At 37.9% G+C, this 17,669-nt stretch overlaps 1 protein-coding gene across 5 annotated transcripts; it reads right to left on the bottom strand.

Moving 5' to 3' along the window:
• Positions 1–355: 355 nt before the first annotated feature.
• LOC106627652 (uncharacterized) lies at positions 356–15,836 on the bottom strand. 5 transcript variants are annotated; one of them, XM_036374655.2, is made up of 9 exons: positions 9,520–9,814; positions 5,597–6,158; positions 3,814–4,135; positions 3,299–3,702; positions 3,092–3,213; positions 2,908–3,023; positions 1,929–2,046; positions 1,558–1,864; positions 356–1,485 (listed from the first exon to the last, which is right to left on the bottom strand). In XM_036374655.2, the coding sequence occupies exons 2-9, from the start codon at positions 5,895–5,897 to the stop codon at positions 1,382–1,384; spliced, it is 1,794 nt and encodes a 597-aa protein (XP_036230548.2). In that variant the 5' UTR covers positions 5,898–6,158; positions 9,520–9,814; the 3' UTR covers positions 356–1,381. The 5 variants fall into 5 exon arrangements, with proteins under 5 accessions (XP_036230548.2, XP_036230507.2, XP_014103314.3 ...); XM_036374614.2 differs by lacking the exon at positions 9,520–9,814 and adding an exon at positions 15,718–15,836 and having other exon boundaries at positions 356–1,864; XM_014247839.3 differs by having other exon boundaries at positions 356–1,864; positions 9,520–9,815.
• Between the last annotated feature and the right edge of the window lie 1,833 nt (positions 15,837–17,669).

The raw sequence follows: 17,669 nt of genomic DNA, 5'->3' as shown, positions 1-17,669 counted from the left end.
CTATAAAAAATACAACTATTAAGGGTATTATAGCTTTGTTACAACCCCGTTAATCTTTTTTTCTTGTTTTGTGTTTTAAAAATTAGTTTTCAAACATTCTTACCAATAAAAATGTGTGTTTTGAGACATAACTGAATAGGAACATTTTGTAAAACGCCCAAAATCATCAAAATGTAAACAAGAGTTTCATAAGAAATTTGAAATTATAGATTAAAATATATTTTTGAAAGAAGCAGCATGCTTTCAAATAATGCGACCTTATATACATATGTAATTGAATCTTGGTTATTATATATGTATATTATTATATTAATTAAGTCCTTTCTAGTTTCATTCTATAAAACAAGTATCAGCGTTGGTTTCATCTTCTTTATTGTTTTTTTGTTTATGTTATGTTTTGTTTTATTGTTAACAAACTATCGAATTTCGTGTTAATATAAAATTGTTTACTTAATATTGCTACAGTTATAAATTCATGTCACAATTAGAGATGCTCTCTGTCGCACATTTTCAGTTTTCCATTTGACATTGCCAGCACATTTTTTGTTCGAGATATAACGTAATTGAGTTTTGGAGTATTTTTTATTTATTTTCCATTTTTTACTTTCAAAATTTTTGTTCTAATTTTGCATTCATTTTATGTATATGACGATATGTTAATGTTGTTGCCTAAAGTTTTTATCTGAATGTTTTCTATCGATTCGCCTTCATGACCTCTCTGGTACTACTAGTATAGTTATGTAACACGTGTTGTTTATGCTAGGACATATGTATGTACTATTAGAGAAATCCATTAAATCACTAATGTGAAGCACAAGGAAAATTTCCACACTACTGAATGAATTTTTAGCTGATTTCTTCATTTTTAATTGATTTTAATTGATTATTTCTTATTAGATTTACACGATTAGTTTGCTTATGAGTTTAAAAATTTCAAGTTCATGCTATCAAATTCTTATTATTTTTCCTCATATATGTATTTATGGACCGTGAATTATATCTTTTGATATAGTCTGTTGTGGTATACTTTTAAATTTCATTCTTCGTTAATTTTCCTTTGCATCTCTCTCTATCCAGCATGTTTTAATTAAATACTCCCTTCACTTCACAAGATTTCGATTGAAAATTTACAAACTTATATTAAGAAAGGTTCGAGCGATAACATAAAATTAACAAAATACAAATCAATCTATACACAGTGGCGTTGATGTGGCCTGCTCCTTCTCATCCTGCTTGGAGCCACATTTACACAAGTAATATGTATGTATGCATATTTGCTTCTCGAAAACATAACCTCAAATACTACGTATTATAGGGATATTCCTTATGTTGTATATGTTTGAACCAAGGTAAATAATTTGAATTTCATTCATATTAGCATCTATTGTGGAAGTTCAAAAATCTGGACGGGTAGTGCCTTCGGCGTTATAATCTCGTCATCGAACTCATCATCCTGATCACCAATAATGTAGTCACCATTTCGTTCTGCAGGAAAAAAGAAAATTGAAAGAAGACTAATCTCATAAAGGTCTTTCTTCTTTAACACTGTAGACTTACGTCCACCACCGCCGCCACTACCGTTGGGGTCAGATCTCGTTTTCGTTGGCTTCGAGACATATTCACGTAACAAATGTGCGTAAAGTATGTCGTCGATATAGAACATTGTTCCTAAATTATAGACGAATACTTCGCTTTCGGTAATCTTGGCATTATTAACACTAGTTGCATTGCTTCCTGGATTGCGTGTGATCTTAATGTGACCACCACCAATAGTTTCGAATACCTCGTTATCACGTAAATCACGATCGTACAGACGTCCACGTACAAAGTGATTAAGTAACATCTTGATGCCACGTGAAGAGGCCTATTAGGATTTATGGAGAAAGTATTGGGGCAATAGTTACAGAAGATAATTGACTCATTCCTACCATCACATCATCAGAAAGTCTGTCGAAACCAAGTCGTTCAAAAGCTCTGTCCTCGGGCACAAAGAAGGTGTAATTGGCGCCAGAGACATGTGGTGCTATTTCGGCGTTGTTCAAGTATCTGTAAAAAAAGATGTAATTAGTCAACGGTTTCTACAAACGCAGACGAAATATAAGCAGAATACTTTCATTCCCTTAACTGTTGTTTCTAAGGGTAAAGGTATAGTATTTATTTAGTAAATTCTTCCACTTCACAATTTTCGATGGATACAATTAAATTGGTCATAGACGCCGTTCGCCCATCGATAAATTCCATCAAGATAGTTTTCTAAAAAGTTCCTCAGCTAAAAAAAGTTTCGCTTCTGGCACGAAACAACTATTTATTGTTCGGACGGGACAAGGTGCATCGGAAGCTCTTGCAAAAAACCTACGCTCGACAATTAATAAAAAAGCTTATCAGTACGCTTATTTTAATAGCCAGAGATTAAGAAAATGATTTGCTTAACTTCGTGTGTGTTACTAATCAAATCAAAGTTGGTGGGTTGAGTTGATAAAAATGCGATTGAGAATCTTCCGAATCTCTCCTTCCGGTTGACTGACACCACTTTTTATATTAAGCGAAGTCTTGTTTATTTGCACTCACTGTGCCTCTGACACTCAAACAGCTGCTGTGCACCTTGGTGAGAGGGTTATGTTTATGATACAAAAAAGCGTGCAGTGGGTTGGTGGTTCCCATATACCATCTTCGTATTACATTTCAAATTGCCTGATTCCTTTTCGAACATTTAAAAAACTCTTCATACCATTGACTATATTATTGATAATTCTCAACAGTTCGCATTGAGAAAGTAGTTAGATGTTCATTCATAATCTTGGACTATGGGGCGCAAGCTATCGTAGCTAAACATATGTACATACATATATACGTCCAAATTAAATATTTGCGTCTACGCTCATCATTAAAGAACGACTGCGGGATTACCTTGTGATTTGAGTAAATCTGGGGTCGCGCTCTAATGCCAAAAAAGAGTGCGATAAAAACTGTGCGCCAAACCATGGGAAGGCCAGAAGTGGTGGTGTTTCTTTGTCCTTGTGCATCTGCATGAATATATATGTAAATTAGTACACGCTCACACGATTTTGACGAATTTGCGGTTTTACTTTACCTGATGTAATTTGGAAACCACAGCTTCTGACACAAATAAAACCTCGGAGATTAGGAACACTTGATTGCCATTTACCAGTGCATAGTCTGACATAATAGACACATTGTTCACACTTGGACTAGCTGAAAGAGAAGCGAGAGATATTACATTTCAGCAAACTGTTGACAACCAAAAAAGAAAGAATACAAACAGGATAGTTGCACTTACGATGTCCGCGGAAGACCACATTCTCACCGCCCATAGTTCGCACCAACATCTGGTCGGTGTTCTTCACTTCGGCCATGCGCAACGGATGTTGTGTGGGCAGGAAGTGGTTACGCAACACACTCTCGGTGAACTCATGCACGCTGAACGGGTAGAAGCCCCAGTCGATGGGATGCCAACGTTGAAAAGCGTTGTCGGACGGTATGAGTATCGTGTAGGAACCGTCGTCCATTATCTGTGTGAGATTGCTTTTGGATAGGAAATGTTGAAAAACTTTGGTACCACTTTTCATGCTGTTGAGGAAGGACATCAGTGGGCTGGATTTGGACTCCTTTAGTATAGGCTCGATTTTGGCATGCGTTGTGGTGGTGTTGCGCATCTCCAAACGTTGCGGTTCATTGTAACGACTGCGGATTGTAAGTGAAGTGTGTATGTAAGAAAAGTTTTGCGAACTTTTAATTTATTTGAGTAAAATTCGTATTTCGTTTTCAAGCAGTCGTATTAAAGTTTGCTCTTACCTATTCGATTCTTGTATGTTGCGTTTGGAATAGGGCGATTTCCGGTCACCAAGGTAGCCATCAATTGCAATAGCCATTAAGTTATCATTCAAGCGGATTTTGTACAAAACAGGATATCCATTTAGTAACCACAAACTATTTTGGGACTTTTCCACTTTATACAAATGGATTTTATGACCGTTGCCATTGCCGTAGACATCTTCATCAGCAAAGTTATCATACAATTTTCCAGGCACTAAATGCTCCATCATGAATTCTTTAAGTCGCGGCTTTTCGATGGTACGTACATCGATTTTGGGTATAATCATCGTAAACTGAGTGTCTGTTGAGCAGATGAGTTCGTATGAGGGTTATTAAGAGAACAAATTTAGAATCAGGACCGCAGCGTTTGTGTACCAAAAAATTACTATGGTTTTTTTAATAATAAACTAATTTAATAGAAAAATGCATATATTAAAATTTGGGTTTAAATATTCATCTTTTTGATCATCTTTGGTATAGTAACACCTTTTATTACAAACTGGAAGCTGCGCCAAATATTACTAAGCATATATCCTCACCGCTAAATACTACTCCTTGCCGATCACCGCTTGACTTTTACTATAAAATTACTCTATTATTGTTAATGATATCAACCAATAGCACATTTATGCATGTATAAAATTTCGCCGGTTAAAGTTTTCTTTGATGTAGAATAAAATTATCAGAAATCAAATTTGCCAAAATTATTAAATGCGATGAGTGGCGATCTCGAAACGAGTGGTAACTAGTTTTATAAAAGGTGCTTTACTGATTTATAAGATCGCATACAGGAGTCCTATTTTTATGGCTTCTTAATGGACTGCTTATAGTAGTCCAAGTGCGATTTCTGAATCAGCCATTGAACCTAACCTAACCTAACTAGTTTTGAAATATTTTTTTTTGATACTAGTCGGCATTGAACTTAATAATAAGTTTCGACGAACCGAGTCTCTAGAACAAGCTGCCATACATCAGTTATTGTTATTGGCGTTGTAAGCCTTGTTTCACATAAATGGCTACCGCACTTGGAATAACTTAGAAAGAGTTCGTCACGTAAAGTAAATTTACAATAGTTTTCATGATCCGACCTCTTTGACACAAAGGCGAACACCCTTTTTTCGCTTAGAGGTGTACAGATTTATCATAGAAATGGTTTTGGTCTTGTCTGTGTGTCGAAAGTATAATACTTGTATTATTGATCAAAAGTTTAATAGGCAAAATAAATAAACTGTCGAACTTTAAAAGTAATCTTAATTTGATTACACGGCCTGTCAAATAGAAATAGACTGAAACTGTCTAATCATTCTAGTTGTAGTAAGAACATGCCAATAGAACTCTATAGAAGATTTCATGTCTATAACAGGAAACTCCAGACAAAAATATGAAAATAGTAGAGGAGATGTATCTTGAACCCTGCAACAGTCAAGAGCATTTAAACAGTTTAAAGAGTCTGGAATTTGTGAAAATCAAAGTGTGGTCTATTTTCGAAAATGTATTAAAAATGTTTTTGAACCAAATATTTTCATGTAAATATTGAAACATCTGGGTATGAGATACTTTTACTTAACCTGGTCTTTTAGAATTTATTTGGACATTAGTTTTATTCAAGTGTTAGCCTTTGAAGATCTGAGTGATCAATTAATGTAATATTTTTTAATCTTTTTGTAACTAATTTTCTTTTTTTCTTCTGTGCGATATAGTACAGTTTTATTTATTATTCTAACTGTAGGTAATATCAGAAAAATATTCACTTCATGCTCACCTCTTTTCGGTTTGTAACCATAGAGTTCCAGTACGGGCATACCGTCCTCCATGAAACGCTGTACCTGTTGCCATTTTTCCGCATCGATGCCCTCGACTTTTGCACGCTCATTGGCCAATGACTTGACATCTGGTATAACTTTGTTCTCGATATATTTGATATTCTTCAATGCTGGATCCAATTGTGCTGCAGGGCCGACGTCGGCACCATCGGCAGACACGCCGCCAATCGCTGCTGCACAGGTCAGCGCCACAACAGCGACATACGTCGCCAACGGGCGGCCTTTAATATTATTCCTCATTTTCTATAATTCACTCGCGTTGGAATTATTTTCTCAACCGATATGTGCGTATTTAGAATTTATATGTCTTGTTTTATTATATAATATTAATATATTGTTTTGACAAACGAAATTGTTAATGGAAACACTTGTTGTTGCTGTTGGTTTTTGCAGTTATTCTCTTGTTATGGCACTACTATTTTGCTCATTATTGCGCAGGCGTTGCAAATGCTGAGTTGAAGAATGGGCGCGCGCTTCTGTCGCCTTACATCGCTATATTCACTACGAAGACAAAAAATGACAAACGTTTTAGCTCATGAGGCAATAAACCTGCATATATTCATCGGTTCCCGCTAGAATACTTAAATCAAACCATCTGTTGTTATTGGGTATTAGTATGCCGCGCAGGCGCAGGTGTGCTGGCACGCGGTTGGGAAGCCGAAAATATTTTGTACCGAGCGACTTTCAAATCGCAGACTATTGTGATCACATCAAGAAAATATTTCGTATAGTGGCACACGACGCAACAACACGACGCAACAACACGAAACAACAACAAAATCAGCACAAAATAATTACTGGAAATTTTCCGGAGTTTTTGCCAGCCGGCAACCGGTTTAGTTAGTAGTCTTTCGCTTTTGTCTAGTCAACTTTTCCCAAATTGCGCACTCGGCACACAGTATGCTTTTCCACTTTAGACCAAGTTGCCGTTACCAGTATTAACGAAGTTGTCGTTTCGGCTTTTGTGGCATTTTGTCTGTCGATCGGCGAGCACTTGCAATAGAAGTACAACTCACTCATTACCAATAACGTTTATCTCTAGAGAGTGCTATTGAATTACTACGTACTATTTTGTTCATAAGTCTTTCTGTGCAGCATTCATGTGTTGTGTAAGACTTGTCGCCGACGCACGCGAATAGTATTCGAATCGATTTGTTATGTCAGTCACGTACATATATAAATGTTAATTACAATAAATAGGCAAAAATGCAATATTTGAGCGCGTAAATAGCGAGCTACTCAAATGTACAGGTAGTAAGAAGTTACGGATCAAATATCATGAATGATCTCTTGCGATTAGTAATATTAAACATATATAAAATATTTTGCCCCAAAGTAGTAAGAGAACTGTTACGCAATAAGAGACAACAAGTTTACAATACAATAATAATAATCCTAAATTGCATACAGAATGTAAGAGGTTTGAAGCGTCTTAACTTGCTTATCTTCATATTTTGTCCCAAATCGATATGAATTTCAAACCGCCTCTTAAAGAATATTTTTCCATATCAGTAATGTTACTGATTGTACGACCCCTCTCTTGGTCAGATTCCAGTTGTTCGGATTTATCAAAAACGAGAAAATATATTAACTTCTTTTGCACCCAAACTACCATATAATACCCTTCACAAATTCAAAAGATTCCCTACAAGAAATTGATTTTTATCAGTCAGTTTGTATGGCAGCTAAATGCTATAGTGGTCCGATCTGAAAAATTTCTTCGGAATGTACCGTCGCTATGGGGAAAAATCCGTGCCAAATTTTGGGAAAATATCTCGTTAAATGAAAAAGTTTTCCATATAAGCACTTGATTCCGATCGTTCAGTTTGTATGGCAACTATATGTTATAGCGATCCGATCTAAGAAATTTCTTCGGAGAGTGCATCATCGCCGTAGACAATAACGCATGCAAAATTTAGTGAAGATATCTTGTAAAATCAAAACGTTTTCCATACAAGCACTTGACTCTTATCGTTCATTTTGTATGACAGCTATGTGTTATAGTGATTCGATCTAAAGAAACTGTTAGAAGATTTTACCATTGTTTCGTGAAAATATCTTGTCAAGTAAAAAAGTTTTTAATACACGGATTTCATTTTGATTGTTCAGCATGCGATTCTGAAGGGAAAAGGGCGGGCGCAGAATTTCAAATCGATATCTCAAAAACTGAGGGACTAGTTCGCGTACATACAGACGAACAGACGAACATGGCTAAATCGATATACGTCATACGTATTTTATTCTGGGTGTTTCAAACTTCGTGGCAAACTTAATATACACTGTTCTGGGTATAAATATATTTTTTCCTTCTCAGCATGTTTTTCATTCAGTCGTTTTTGGTTGAAAGTAAGGTTTCAAGAGTGATAAATTTTAACATCTCTTCAATTTCGAGAGCGAAATTATGCTACTTTTGCAAATGTAACAATGTAAATTTTGGGGCCATGTTCAATTTAGGACCACTCCAAAATTAGGTGGATTTGATGACATTCCTTAACCCACGATGGAATATATCCTCTCTCAATTGGGAATTGTAAATTTTCCATTATCCTCATCTCATGCTCGGCCTTCTGTTTCTGGTTTTGCAGCTGAGATCTCATGGAGCTTTTACCATGTTACTTAAATGCCTCTTTACTTAAGTAGAACTCTTTTGATTTGTCACATCACCTCAAAATAGTGTCGAGATCCACCTTGTGATGATAATGTTCCAAAAACACAGGAGCTCCTCTAGCATCCATTGTGCCAAGCAATCCTTGAAGGGATAATTCGTTCCTACTAAGAGTTCCATTAAATGCTAGTTGAAATTGGCTGCATCGTTACTTGAAAGTGTAGATCAGTAGAACTCAGCAAAAACTCGGCCAAACACCTAACAAAACTATACTTGCAGTAAGCGCTCGTTTTTGGAAATGTTGACCAAGTGTCTACGTTTTGGCTAGGGAATGCGTCAGCAAGAAACTTAAGTCGTCAAACAATGAAAGCTATAAAAGTACATACAACGAGCTTGATCACATAAAACTAGAACTAAAATAGTATGCAAACGAGATTAATGAAAGAGAATAGTAAATAGAAGAAGAGCAAAACACTTTACAAGATAAACAAATAATCACAATGCTGGACGACAAAGTACAAAAAGTGGGGTCGGAGATGGATGCTGCACGGGCAGATGTCACGTTGAGCAGAATGGTTGAGTGGCCACTTAAATTTGATCGCATACAAGGCTGTTCGGGGACAGTTGGGCCAGCGCCGCAGCGCAGGTCATGTCGTCTATTTGTTAGGTGTGTGCTGGATGTTTTTGAGGCACACATACATACTGTTAGTTTTCGAGCGTAGATTAGTATGAGCGTCATGTGCATATACTTATATGTGTGGGTGTTTGAGCTGTTATGTGAGTAAAGTCTGCACCAAAGTACTGTATTATTTAGTTGTATAAATATGTTTATGTATATTTGTTCTCTAGTTGTTCGTGCTTGTGATTATAGCGGAACAGCGATAAATTAAATGGATTTAAATTGAAGATGATGCCACAATAAAATTGACTGCGTAAATATTTTGATAAAACCGCAATTAGCAGCGCGGAGAACTTTTCGAGATAGATGTTAATTTTCGATTTCAACAGGTTTTTTGAAATATTCGTCCGTTTTATTTTACTCCACTTTAGTTCACTTCATGCACAATTAAAGCTTTCGGGAACCGCGTTAACTTCCGCAAGATGCATGTGCAACGGTAAATTGCCACTGAAATCACGGTCAGTCCGTTGCCTACAGTTTCAGTAATCAAATCGAAAGTCTGCTTGCCGCTGCAATTCACTTCTTCTTCCAACCAACTACCAACAGTTGCACACACCCGCTCCCGTCGTTGGGCATACCTACGAGGAGTAACCATTCAACTGTCGAACGGACAGAAGGTGGTGCGCCTTTTTACACCAATTACACCCAATTTTAATTTTAATTTCAATTCGCCTTTCACAATTCAACATCCAATTTAAATGTTCAATTGAATTCTATTTGCACTGCTTCTTTTTCTTGCGCCTCAGTTCTGCTTCTTCTTGCACTTCCACTTCAATTCACTTAATAACACTGCTTTCGTTTGTGTTTTGTGTCCGCCGTCAGATTTTTTCGTCGTCCGCGCTCAACAAATTCTCAATTTATACTGGCGGCGCGTCAGTTTTGCTGCCATTGCTGCGGCTCACGGCTGGCGGCTACCGTGCGTTTAAAATTATACACATACATACATATGTATGTAGATACTTGTGGCTACAAGTTTGCCTATGGGACTCTGGCGGTGGCGGCGGCGTTGAAGTTGTGGCAGCGCTGGCCAAGCGCTCATTATTCATGATTATGCCTTTGCGAAATTGTGTAACCGAAAAAAGTGGCAGTTCTATGCAAGTTCGCCAGTGACTGTCAACACGTCTGCTTGTCTGTCTGTCGATCTCTCTGTCTGTTTGTCTACGCGGCCGATCCCACAAGTACTTAGCTTACAAAAACAAACGAATCTGCTCATTCTAAATCTAGAGACTACGGTGGATGGGATAGCAGTTCGTAGCCTGATTCGACTATGGTGACTAAATCTAAATGCTGACGGCGTAGGTGTGAGTCGATGCGTTATGATGTTGAAAAATAATGTTTTTTATAGACCAAGTGAGCCCTGTATTTATTTTATTTTTCTTTAGGTAGCTGATATAGATCACACTTTGTGAATTGATGATAGTTGGTCGTTTCCGGCCGATAGGACAGTCATCTCCTTCTTCGAAGCAGGTTCGCTGGATGAAGACCACTATTTCAACTGCTCCTTGGTCTGGGGAGGTGCGATTGTTCTCAAACCTACTACTACCTCAGATAACTCACCTACCTTTAATCGGCATTGTGCTAATATGAGATCGTAGACTTTTCTCACGTTACCCGCCGTGATTGTCGTGGCTATTCAAAAACCGAAGCTAAGGAAATAATTTTGGCAATAGCTATCGAAGAAGAGGGCTCGCCGTATACAGCACCCAATGACTCTTTGATTTCACTACGCCAATTCTCTTTCAAAGCAAGAAACAGCCGATTGATATTTCATCTTTCACATGCGGCCAAAACTAAACTACGAGTACGATTCACCTGAAATTTTATAGTCGTCGAATAGGAGTACTTATTGGTGTTTTACAGGGAAATTTTTATCATTTATCAACGCAAAATAACAGCGCAACTCACGATGGCTTTGTGCGACAATGATTGTTACGCTTGCTGGCCTGTGGGCACTGCGACTAGAGGAATCACTGCTCTACGGTCTGCCGTCCCCCTCTACTGATTTACAAGTATTGTTGGCATTCTTCAATTATGGCATATCAGGTTTTTTGGCGTTCGCTTGTAGCAATCAGCATCATCGCCTTGCGGATAAAAATACCGCAACTCCGTTGCAACATCAACTGCGAACAGTGACTGAAGGAGAGATTGTTATCACTCCACCGTTTATCAATGCGTTGTATAATAATAAAGTGCGTCTGCATTCCCGTTCTTATTGTGACAAGAGTTTAGTGAGTCCAGATCGTCGTTGCTATTTAAAATGCAGTTGACGTTCGTACACTTTTCAACGTCTATTTTTAGTGAAGTTGTGCGCCTGAGTACGGTTGAGCGCTCACTATGTTGGACCACACTTTAAGCCACTGTTTTATTCTAGACAATCGCCCCTTGCCTTGTCGCGTCCATCATCTTGAGTAACCCACAAATACACCGTGTCCATCGCCTAATCGCCCGCTCATCCATCGTGGCTGCGTCGAAATGTGCGGAAAGTTCGTTGCATATTAAAAGTATTGTGTGAGGAATAGACGCTTAGTGAATCATAATGATGATGAATATGGCGGTAATAAACAAACTTTTATAGTCCAATGATCTCATTTTCAAATAAGGCATAATAAATCTATTTATGAGCTTATGAAACTTTAAAAATATTTATGTGTGCATAAATACATACATTACTTCGTGGATAAATAGAGGAAATATTGCATATTAATAAAGGACTTAGCTGTTGATAGAGACTATTAAATAGTTTAAAATGCATATGCATCTGCGGAACGTGTTAACTCACTTAATTTTGCTAAGACTTTTTACATACTGACTTTTATAAAACTTGTCTCACTGATGAAGTTCATTAGAAGTATGGGGTGGTTTAGAGAGGAGCCAATAGAGTAAAGGGACCACAGTCCCGGTGGTATCACAATGGGCCTCCTAAAGGCCTAGGTGGGTCGAAAGACAGCCACTTTACCTATCTACCTACTGACCGATATGTACGCCATAAATTCAACCGGAAGTTGTAAACTGGTATATTAAGTATATGAGGGCCAAAGAAGTATTGACCTGATTTTATTCATTTCAGACACAAGAACCGACAGTCTCCCTTAATTTCTTGAAGATATCTCACATATTGACCGGTATATGCGGTATAAAGTCAACAGCAAGTTCGAAAATATTTCTATTAGGTATTCGGGGGATCAGGGAAGTAATGAATCGATGTTATCCATTTTTCGCATCACGATATATTATTTCTAGAAAAATATGCTGTATGAATTTCATTAAGATACCTCACAGATTGACTGATAGCGATAGACACTGAGGTTCATATATTTGGTATATGGTGACTTGTTAATTTAAGGTCCGATTTTGACTACTTTTGGACCTAAATATCTCCCTTCCGCTTTTTTGCTCTTCATTCAATGCTTTATAAAAAGTGTTATAGTGATCGGATTTAGTTAAAATATGCGCCGTTTTGTTCGATGATCTCTTTCCATCTAGACGGCAACTTCATAATACCTTCCTCGTAGAAGCCCCCCTCCTTATTTGCGAAGAATTCGGACAGCCACTTTTCACAAGCCTCTTTTGAGTTCAACTTCACACCACCAAGGGCATTCGCCATGGACAGGAACAGGTGGTAATCACTTGGCGCTACGTCCGGGCTATATGGTGGATGCGATAAAACCTCCCATCCGAGCTCCCGTAGCTTCTGACGAGTCATCAACGAAGTGTGTGGTCTGGCGTTCTCCTGGTGGAACACTACACCCTTCCTGTTGGCCAATTCTGGACGCTTCTGGTCGATCGCCTGCTTCAAGCGGTCCAGTTGTTCGCAGTAGATGGTAGAATTAAGCGTCTGGCCATATGGGAGCAGCTCATAGTGGATGATTCCCTTCCAATCCCACCAAACACACAGCAAAACCTTCCTGGCCGTCAATCCCGGCTTGGCCACTGTTTGGGACGATTCACCGGCCTTCGACCACGACCGTTTTCGCTTGATATTTTCGTATGTGATCCATTTTTCGTCGCCAGTCACCATCCGCTTCAAGAATGGGACGAGTTCGTTCCGTTTCAGCAGCATATCGCAGGCGTTGATTCGGTCCAGAAGGTTTTTTTGCGTCAAATTATGCGGCACCCAAACACCAAACTTTTTTTTGTATCCAGCCTTCTGCAGATGGTTCAAAATGGTTTGGTGACTAACTCCCATCTCCTGGGCGATGTCACGAGATGCCATATGCCGGTCTAACTCGATGTATTCCATGATTTGATCGGTATTTGTCGTCACAGGTCTTCCGCCGGCTGGCTTATCCATGGTGTCGTTTCCACTGGCTCTGAATCGTCGAAACCATTCCTCCGCGGTTCGAAGTGATAGAGTACCATCCCCCAAAACACCATTAATCTCACGGAACGTTTCTCTAGCGGATTTGCCTTTAACGAAGGAAAACTTTAAAATAGCGCGAATTTCGGCGTTAGTGTTTACACGTCTATAACTTTTGAACGCAATATCCAAACTAATCATGCATAGCGTTGTTTTGTAGGTTATGGTAGTTATGTCAAGACCTTTCAAATTATGTATAGTGTTGCCAGATACGAGCTCTGTAGGGCTTTGTACATAGCCGCGAAATTCAAAAGACAAAAAAGCGGAAGGGAGATATTTGACAACCTTTATATACCATACCATTTAGAATTTCTGCGGTTAAAATATAGGGTATTATGAATCAGAGCTAAGGTCGTAAAATAGTCTGAACATGTTCCGTCTAGTCGAGATCCAAATTATAAGTGTGTAGCTTAATCCAATTGGGCAGTCGCTTAAGACGAGAATTGGATTTTTAGGAGCAATGTTAAGCAAAGTAGTACTTAATATCACCTGATTTTGTGTAGAAAGTGTGTAATAGTATGAAGACGCGTTTAGCTAAATATTAAAAATCGAATGTCTACTAATATCGAACAAAATTCGGCGCCAAATTTTAATAATGTTTATTTTTGGAAAACAATACAACAACCTGTCTTTAGTATATTTACGTATATGTACATATGTATATTTTTAACTAATAAATTTTATACCCTGAAATACTTAGTGGAAAGTTTTTTTTTGATTTGACGAGATATCTTCAATAATTTGGCAAGGGTTTTTGTCTAAGGCAATGGTGCAAACTCCGAAAAAATTTTCAGATTGATACACTTTAGCATATAGCTGCCATAAAAACTGAGCAATCAAAATCAAGTTCTTGTAAGAAATATCCGTAGTTTACTTTTAAGCTTTAAATGCTGACTACTTGATTGTGCGAATGATTTTTCTTCGGGTTCTTTCCAAAAACTTCGATCGGTAGAATCCGATTTTTAAAATTACGATCGAACAACGCTCAGTTAAAATTCCTACAATTAAGGAAATACCCGATTTACCTCGGATGAGAATGACCATGCGAGTGCGCAAGTGTTAGACGGCGACCAGAGGTTGCCAAGCTCACGTGATTCCAAGGATTCAACGAAGCTTTTATACCTGCTTCGATAGCACAGTGCACAAAAGCATGTTTTCAGCTTATAAATAATGCAAAAGTATTTTTTTAAATTTTAATTTAGGGAAAATTAAGTAAATGTTACATTTTATACGAAAGAACAAGTACTCTATGAAAACGGTGCTATATATTCGTAATATGAAAACCAAGTCTCATTTGAATAACACAGCTCTAATAATTACACCAAGGCGCTCGCTGGCAAATAACATTATTATCGCTTTGACAGAGATTACGATCCTAATGCTGATTTACTGGTCGTCAATCAATATAATATATAAGTATGATAAAACCGGCAACTATGACCCATTATATAACGAGCGATCATATGGCAGCTCGAGCAATTAAAGTTTATATAAGCCTCAAATTGGCCAAATATACATATGTATGTATTGTACATATATATAATATATAAATTAAAAGTTGAATTTAATTGTATAAGTTCATATATTAATATCTCGTAAGCAATATTAAATCATAGTAATTAATTAATGTGCTTTCTAACATTTTCACTACAATACCAACATTGCCATTGGCTCGAGCTCGTAAAAAAGCCGGTACATTAAATTACTTGAACAAATTCGTGTTTACATAAATACACATTTGCTTCGGCTGCGTTCGTTCGAGACTTTTTTGAACAGCATATCTCAAGTAATTTTACTACGATTTTTCGAGGCACATTCATAAATACATATGCACGTGTGTATGCGCGTTGATGTGCGGTTGCGGTGGGTGGAAGCACTGGCCGAGTGAATGGCAGCTGAAATGTGTATCCGGTGCGATTGAAGTGGGCAGCTGGGCGCACAGGTGGCCAGCAGTGGCCAGTGTTTACTGCGAGCTAATGCCACCACAATCAAATGCAGCGCCACGACGAGCGTATCTCTGCGTCATATGTGAGTAACTGTAAATGCACGAGCACTACTGAATATAAGTAGCGCAAGAAGCGTTGGAAAATGTATCTGTTTGTGCTATTCGAAGCGTAAAAAATATATATGTATGTATGTGTATCGAATATCAAATTTTCCGCAATTAAGTAACGCATTTTCAGTTGGAAGCGATTATGGTTCGCTTCAATTTAACGGCATGTTACACTAACTAGCACAAATTTATTTTTAAAAACAAACAATTTTCATTGCCCGATCGATACACTTGTAACGTGTGTGTGATTTTTCGGTGCTACGCAGCACCACTTGCCACTAATATTGGTGCCACATTACGCAAACACTGCACAATTAATTTAAAGCCGCAAGAGAGGAAAATATTAACAACAAAACACATACGCACCGCTAATAAGGAGCGTTTTATTTGCTTTTGCAGCGCTTGTTTGCAAGCGATTCCAATAATTTCGTACGCGTTGTGCGGAAAGTTGCGTCTGTTGTGCCGGAAAATTTACAACGAATTGAAGCTATCAACTCAACGCAGTTCGGTTCCTGCACGAATTTAGCTGGCTGACTGACCCTCCCCTCCACAAAACGATAAGATAGTAAGCGCTCTGCAAAATGTCTGCAATGTTGCTGTTATTGTTGTTGCTGCTTTTTTGTAGCCGTCTTTATTCGTAGTAATAATGGCATAAAAGAGCGGCTGTCTGTGTTGGCTACAATTGTTATTATTGCTATCGCACTGTGTTTGTTGTCGTACGTAGGGGTTGCTGCCACTTCGGGTGCCTACAAATCAATCTATCTCCGAAGTGAGCAATGTTGTTTCTTTTCTTGGCTTTGCCTGGCAGATTTTTTAAAACTACTATATACTACCCTACATTTATTATATATTATATTAGTGAATGACATGCAAAGAAATTGTGTCCTCGTAAATATAAACAAAGTAATTTCTGGTCTATTGTCTATTGTCACCACCCATTATTTCTACGAGCATTATTCGTGCTATATACTTAATATTCATACTAAAAGCAATATTTTTCTTCAAAGTTTCATCTTCCACGTATACTCGCAGTGGTTCCTCGTAAGCTTAGTGTTTTGCTGTTATTGAGTGGTGGCTGTCTATGCTTGTTCGTAAAGCTTTCCAAGCTTTTCCGCTTGCACATTAGTTGGCAGCACCACCTCAACGAATATTTGTTGCGTATACGACACGGCATTTGAAATTTGCACCTGAAAATTTTACTGCGGCATCTCTTATACAGACCTTTATCTAAGCTTTAACATTAAGGGGATGGGAGGAAATTCATATTTTTACTCGTAGTATATGGGGTTTAGGCGTAAGTATGTCAAACTATACGAATTACATTCCATTTAGAGAAGATATTTTCGAAATGTAGTTGCCACATGTTGAAAGCATTACACTTTATTTGTATGTGCTAAAATTTGGCTAAAGTAAAGTGGAAATAATGGAGGATGAACGGGCAGGCGTGATTAATGGTCAGATCTTTTCACTTAAGGCCTTATTAAGTAAGCATCAAGATAATGTTTTGTATCAATTTCGGTTCTAAACGGTCGTACTAATCATATAATAATGAATTTGGCGCATATGGTCTGGGAAAGCTCGGACTTAAATGCTAGAGATGAGTCGCTTTTTGATTTTATTGGTAGCGAAGACCAATTTATATGGAACTGGAGAAACTCTCTTACTTTCGTAACTGCGGACAGGGGGCAAGGGAAATTGCACCTCTGATCTCTGAAAATAGGGTTTTCAATGAACATTCATTTTCTGATCATAGGTAGGACAGAGCGGGTCCGGTTAATAAGTCCCATAGAAACAAGGGACGGGAATTTTATTTTAGTAAGCTTGAACTAGCTTTCCCGATAGCGCCTGGGCGGAGCTATGAGCTATCTGCCGTCTTCAGTTCAGCATGAGTGTCCCCCATTGAAAGGTCCTGTCTCTAAAACCTCAAGAGAAGACTTTTCAAGCGCTGATTAGACATTGTTTAAGGCGAGACTATATAGGCATATATATATATATATAAGTCTGAGAAGGAAGGCCAAAAATTCGTATTGGAGAGCCTTTCGTTAAAGCGTAGAGGGCTATAATGAATTGCATAAGTTTAGACTATTTTCGGTAAGAAACCAATACCTTCAGGGGGTTTGAGAAATGGGGCTACTGACTGGACGTTGAGTATTGAGAAGTAACAAAATCGAGCTTTGTCAAAATAAAATAAAATTTTCGTTAAAAGGTTTCAAACTGCGCACTTGACTGTCTGTCAATTTTACCCTGAACAGGGTATATTAAGTTTGCTACGAAGTTTGTAACACCCAGAAGGAATCGTTGGAGACCGATATCGGACC

This window comes from Bactrocera oleae, chromosome 3 (assembly GCF_042242935.1).
Source record: "Bactrocera oleae isolate idBacOlea1 chromosome 3, idBacOlea1, whole genome shotgun sequence".
NCBI classification, from domain to species: domain Eukaryota; kingdom Metazoa; phylum Arthropoda; class Insecta; order Diptera; family Tephritidae; genus Bactrocera; species Bactrocera oleae.
The sequence above is the reverse complement of the archived record's forward strand: the minus strand, read 5'-3'. Positions and strand labels throughout refer to the sequence as shown.

What these genes read in the sequence shown, in the direction of transcription:
- LOC106627652 (XM_036374614.2), bottom strand. Translation starts at nt 5,897, where the DNA reads ATGAGGAATAATATTAAAGGCCGCCCGTTGGCGACGTATGTCGCTGTT. An exon ending in TGGTTACAAACCGAAAAGAG is followed by an intron (nt 4,136 to 5,596) that starts GTGAGCATGAAG and finishes TCTGCTCAACAG; the next exon opens with ACACTCAGTTTACGATGATT. An exon ending in AACATACAAGAATCGAATAG is followed by an intron (nt 3,703 to 3,813) that starts GTAAGAGCAAAC and finishes TACAATCCGCAG; the next exon opens with TCGTTACAATGAACCGCAAC.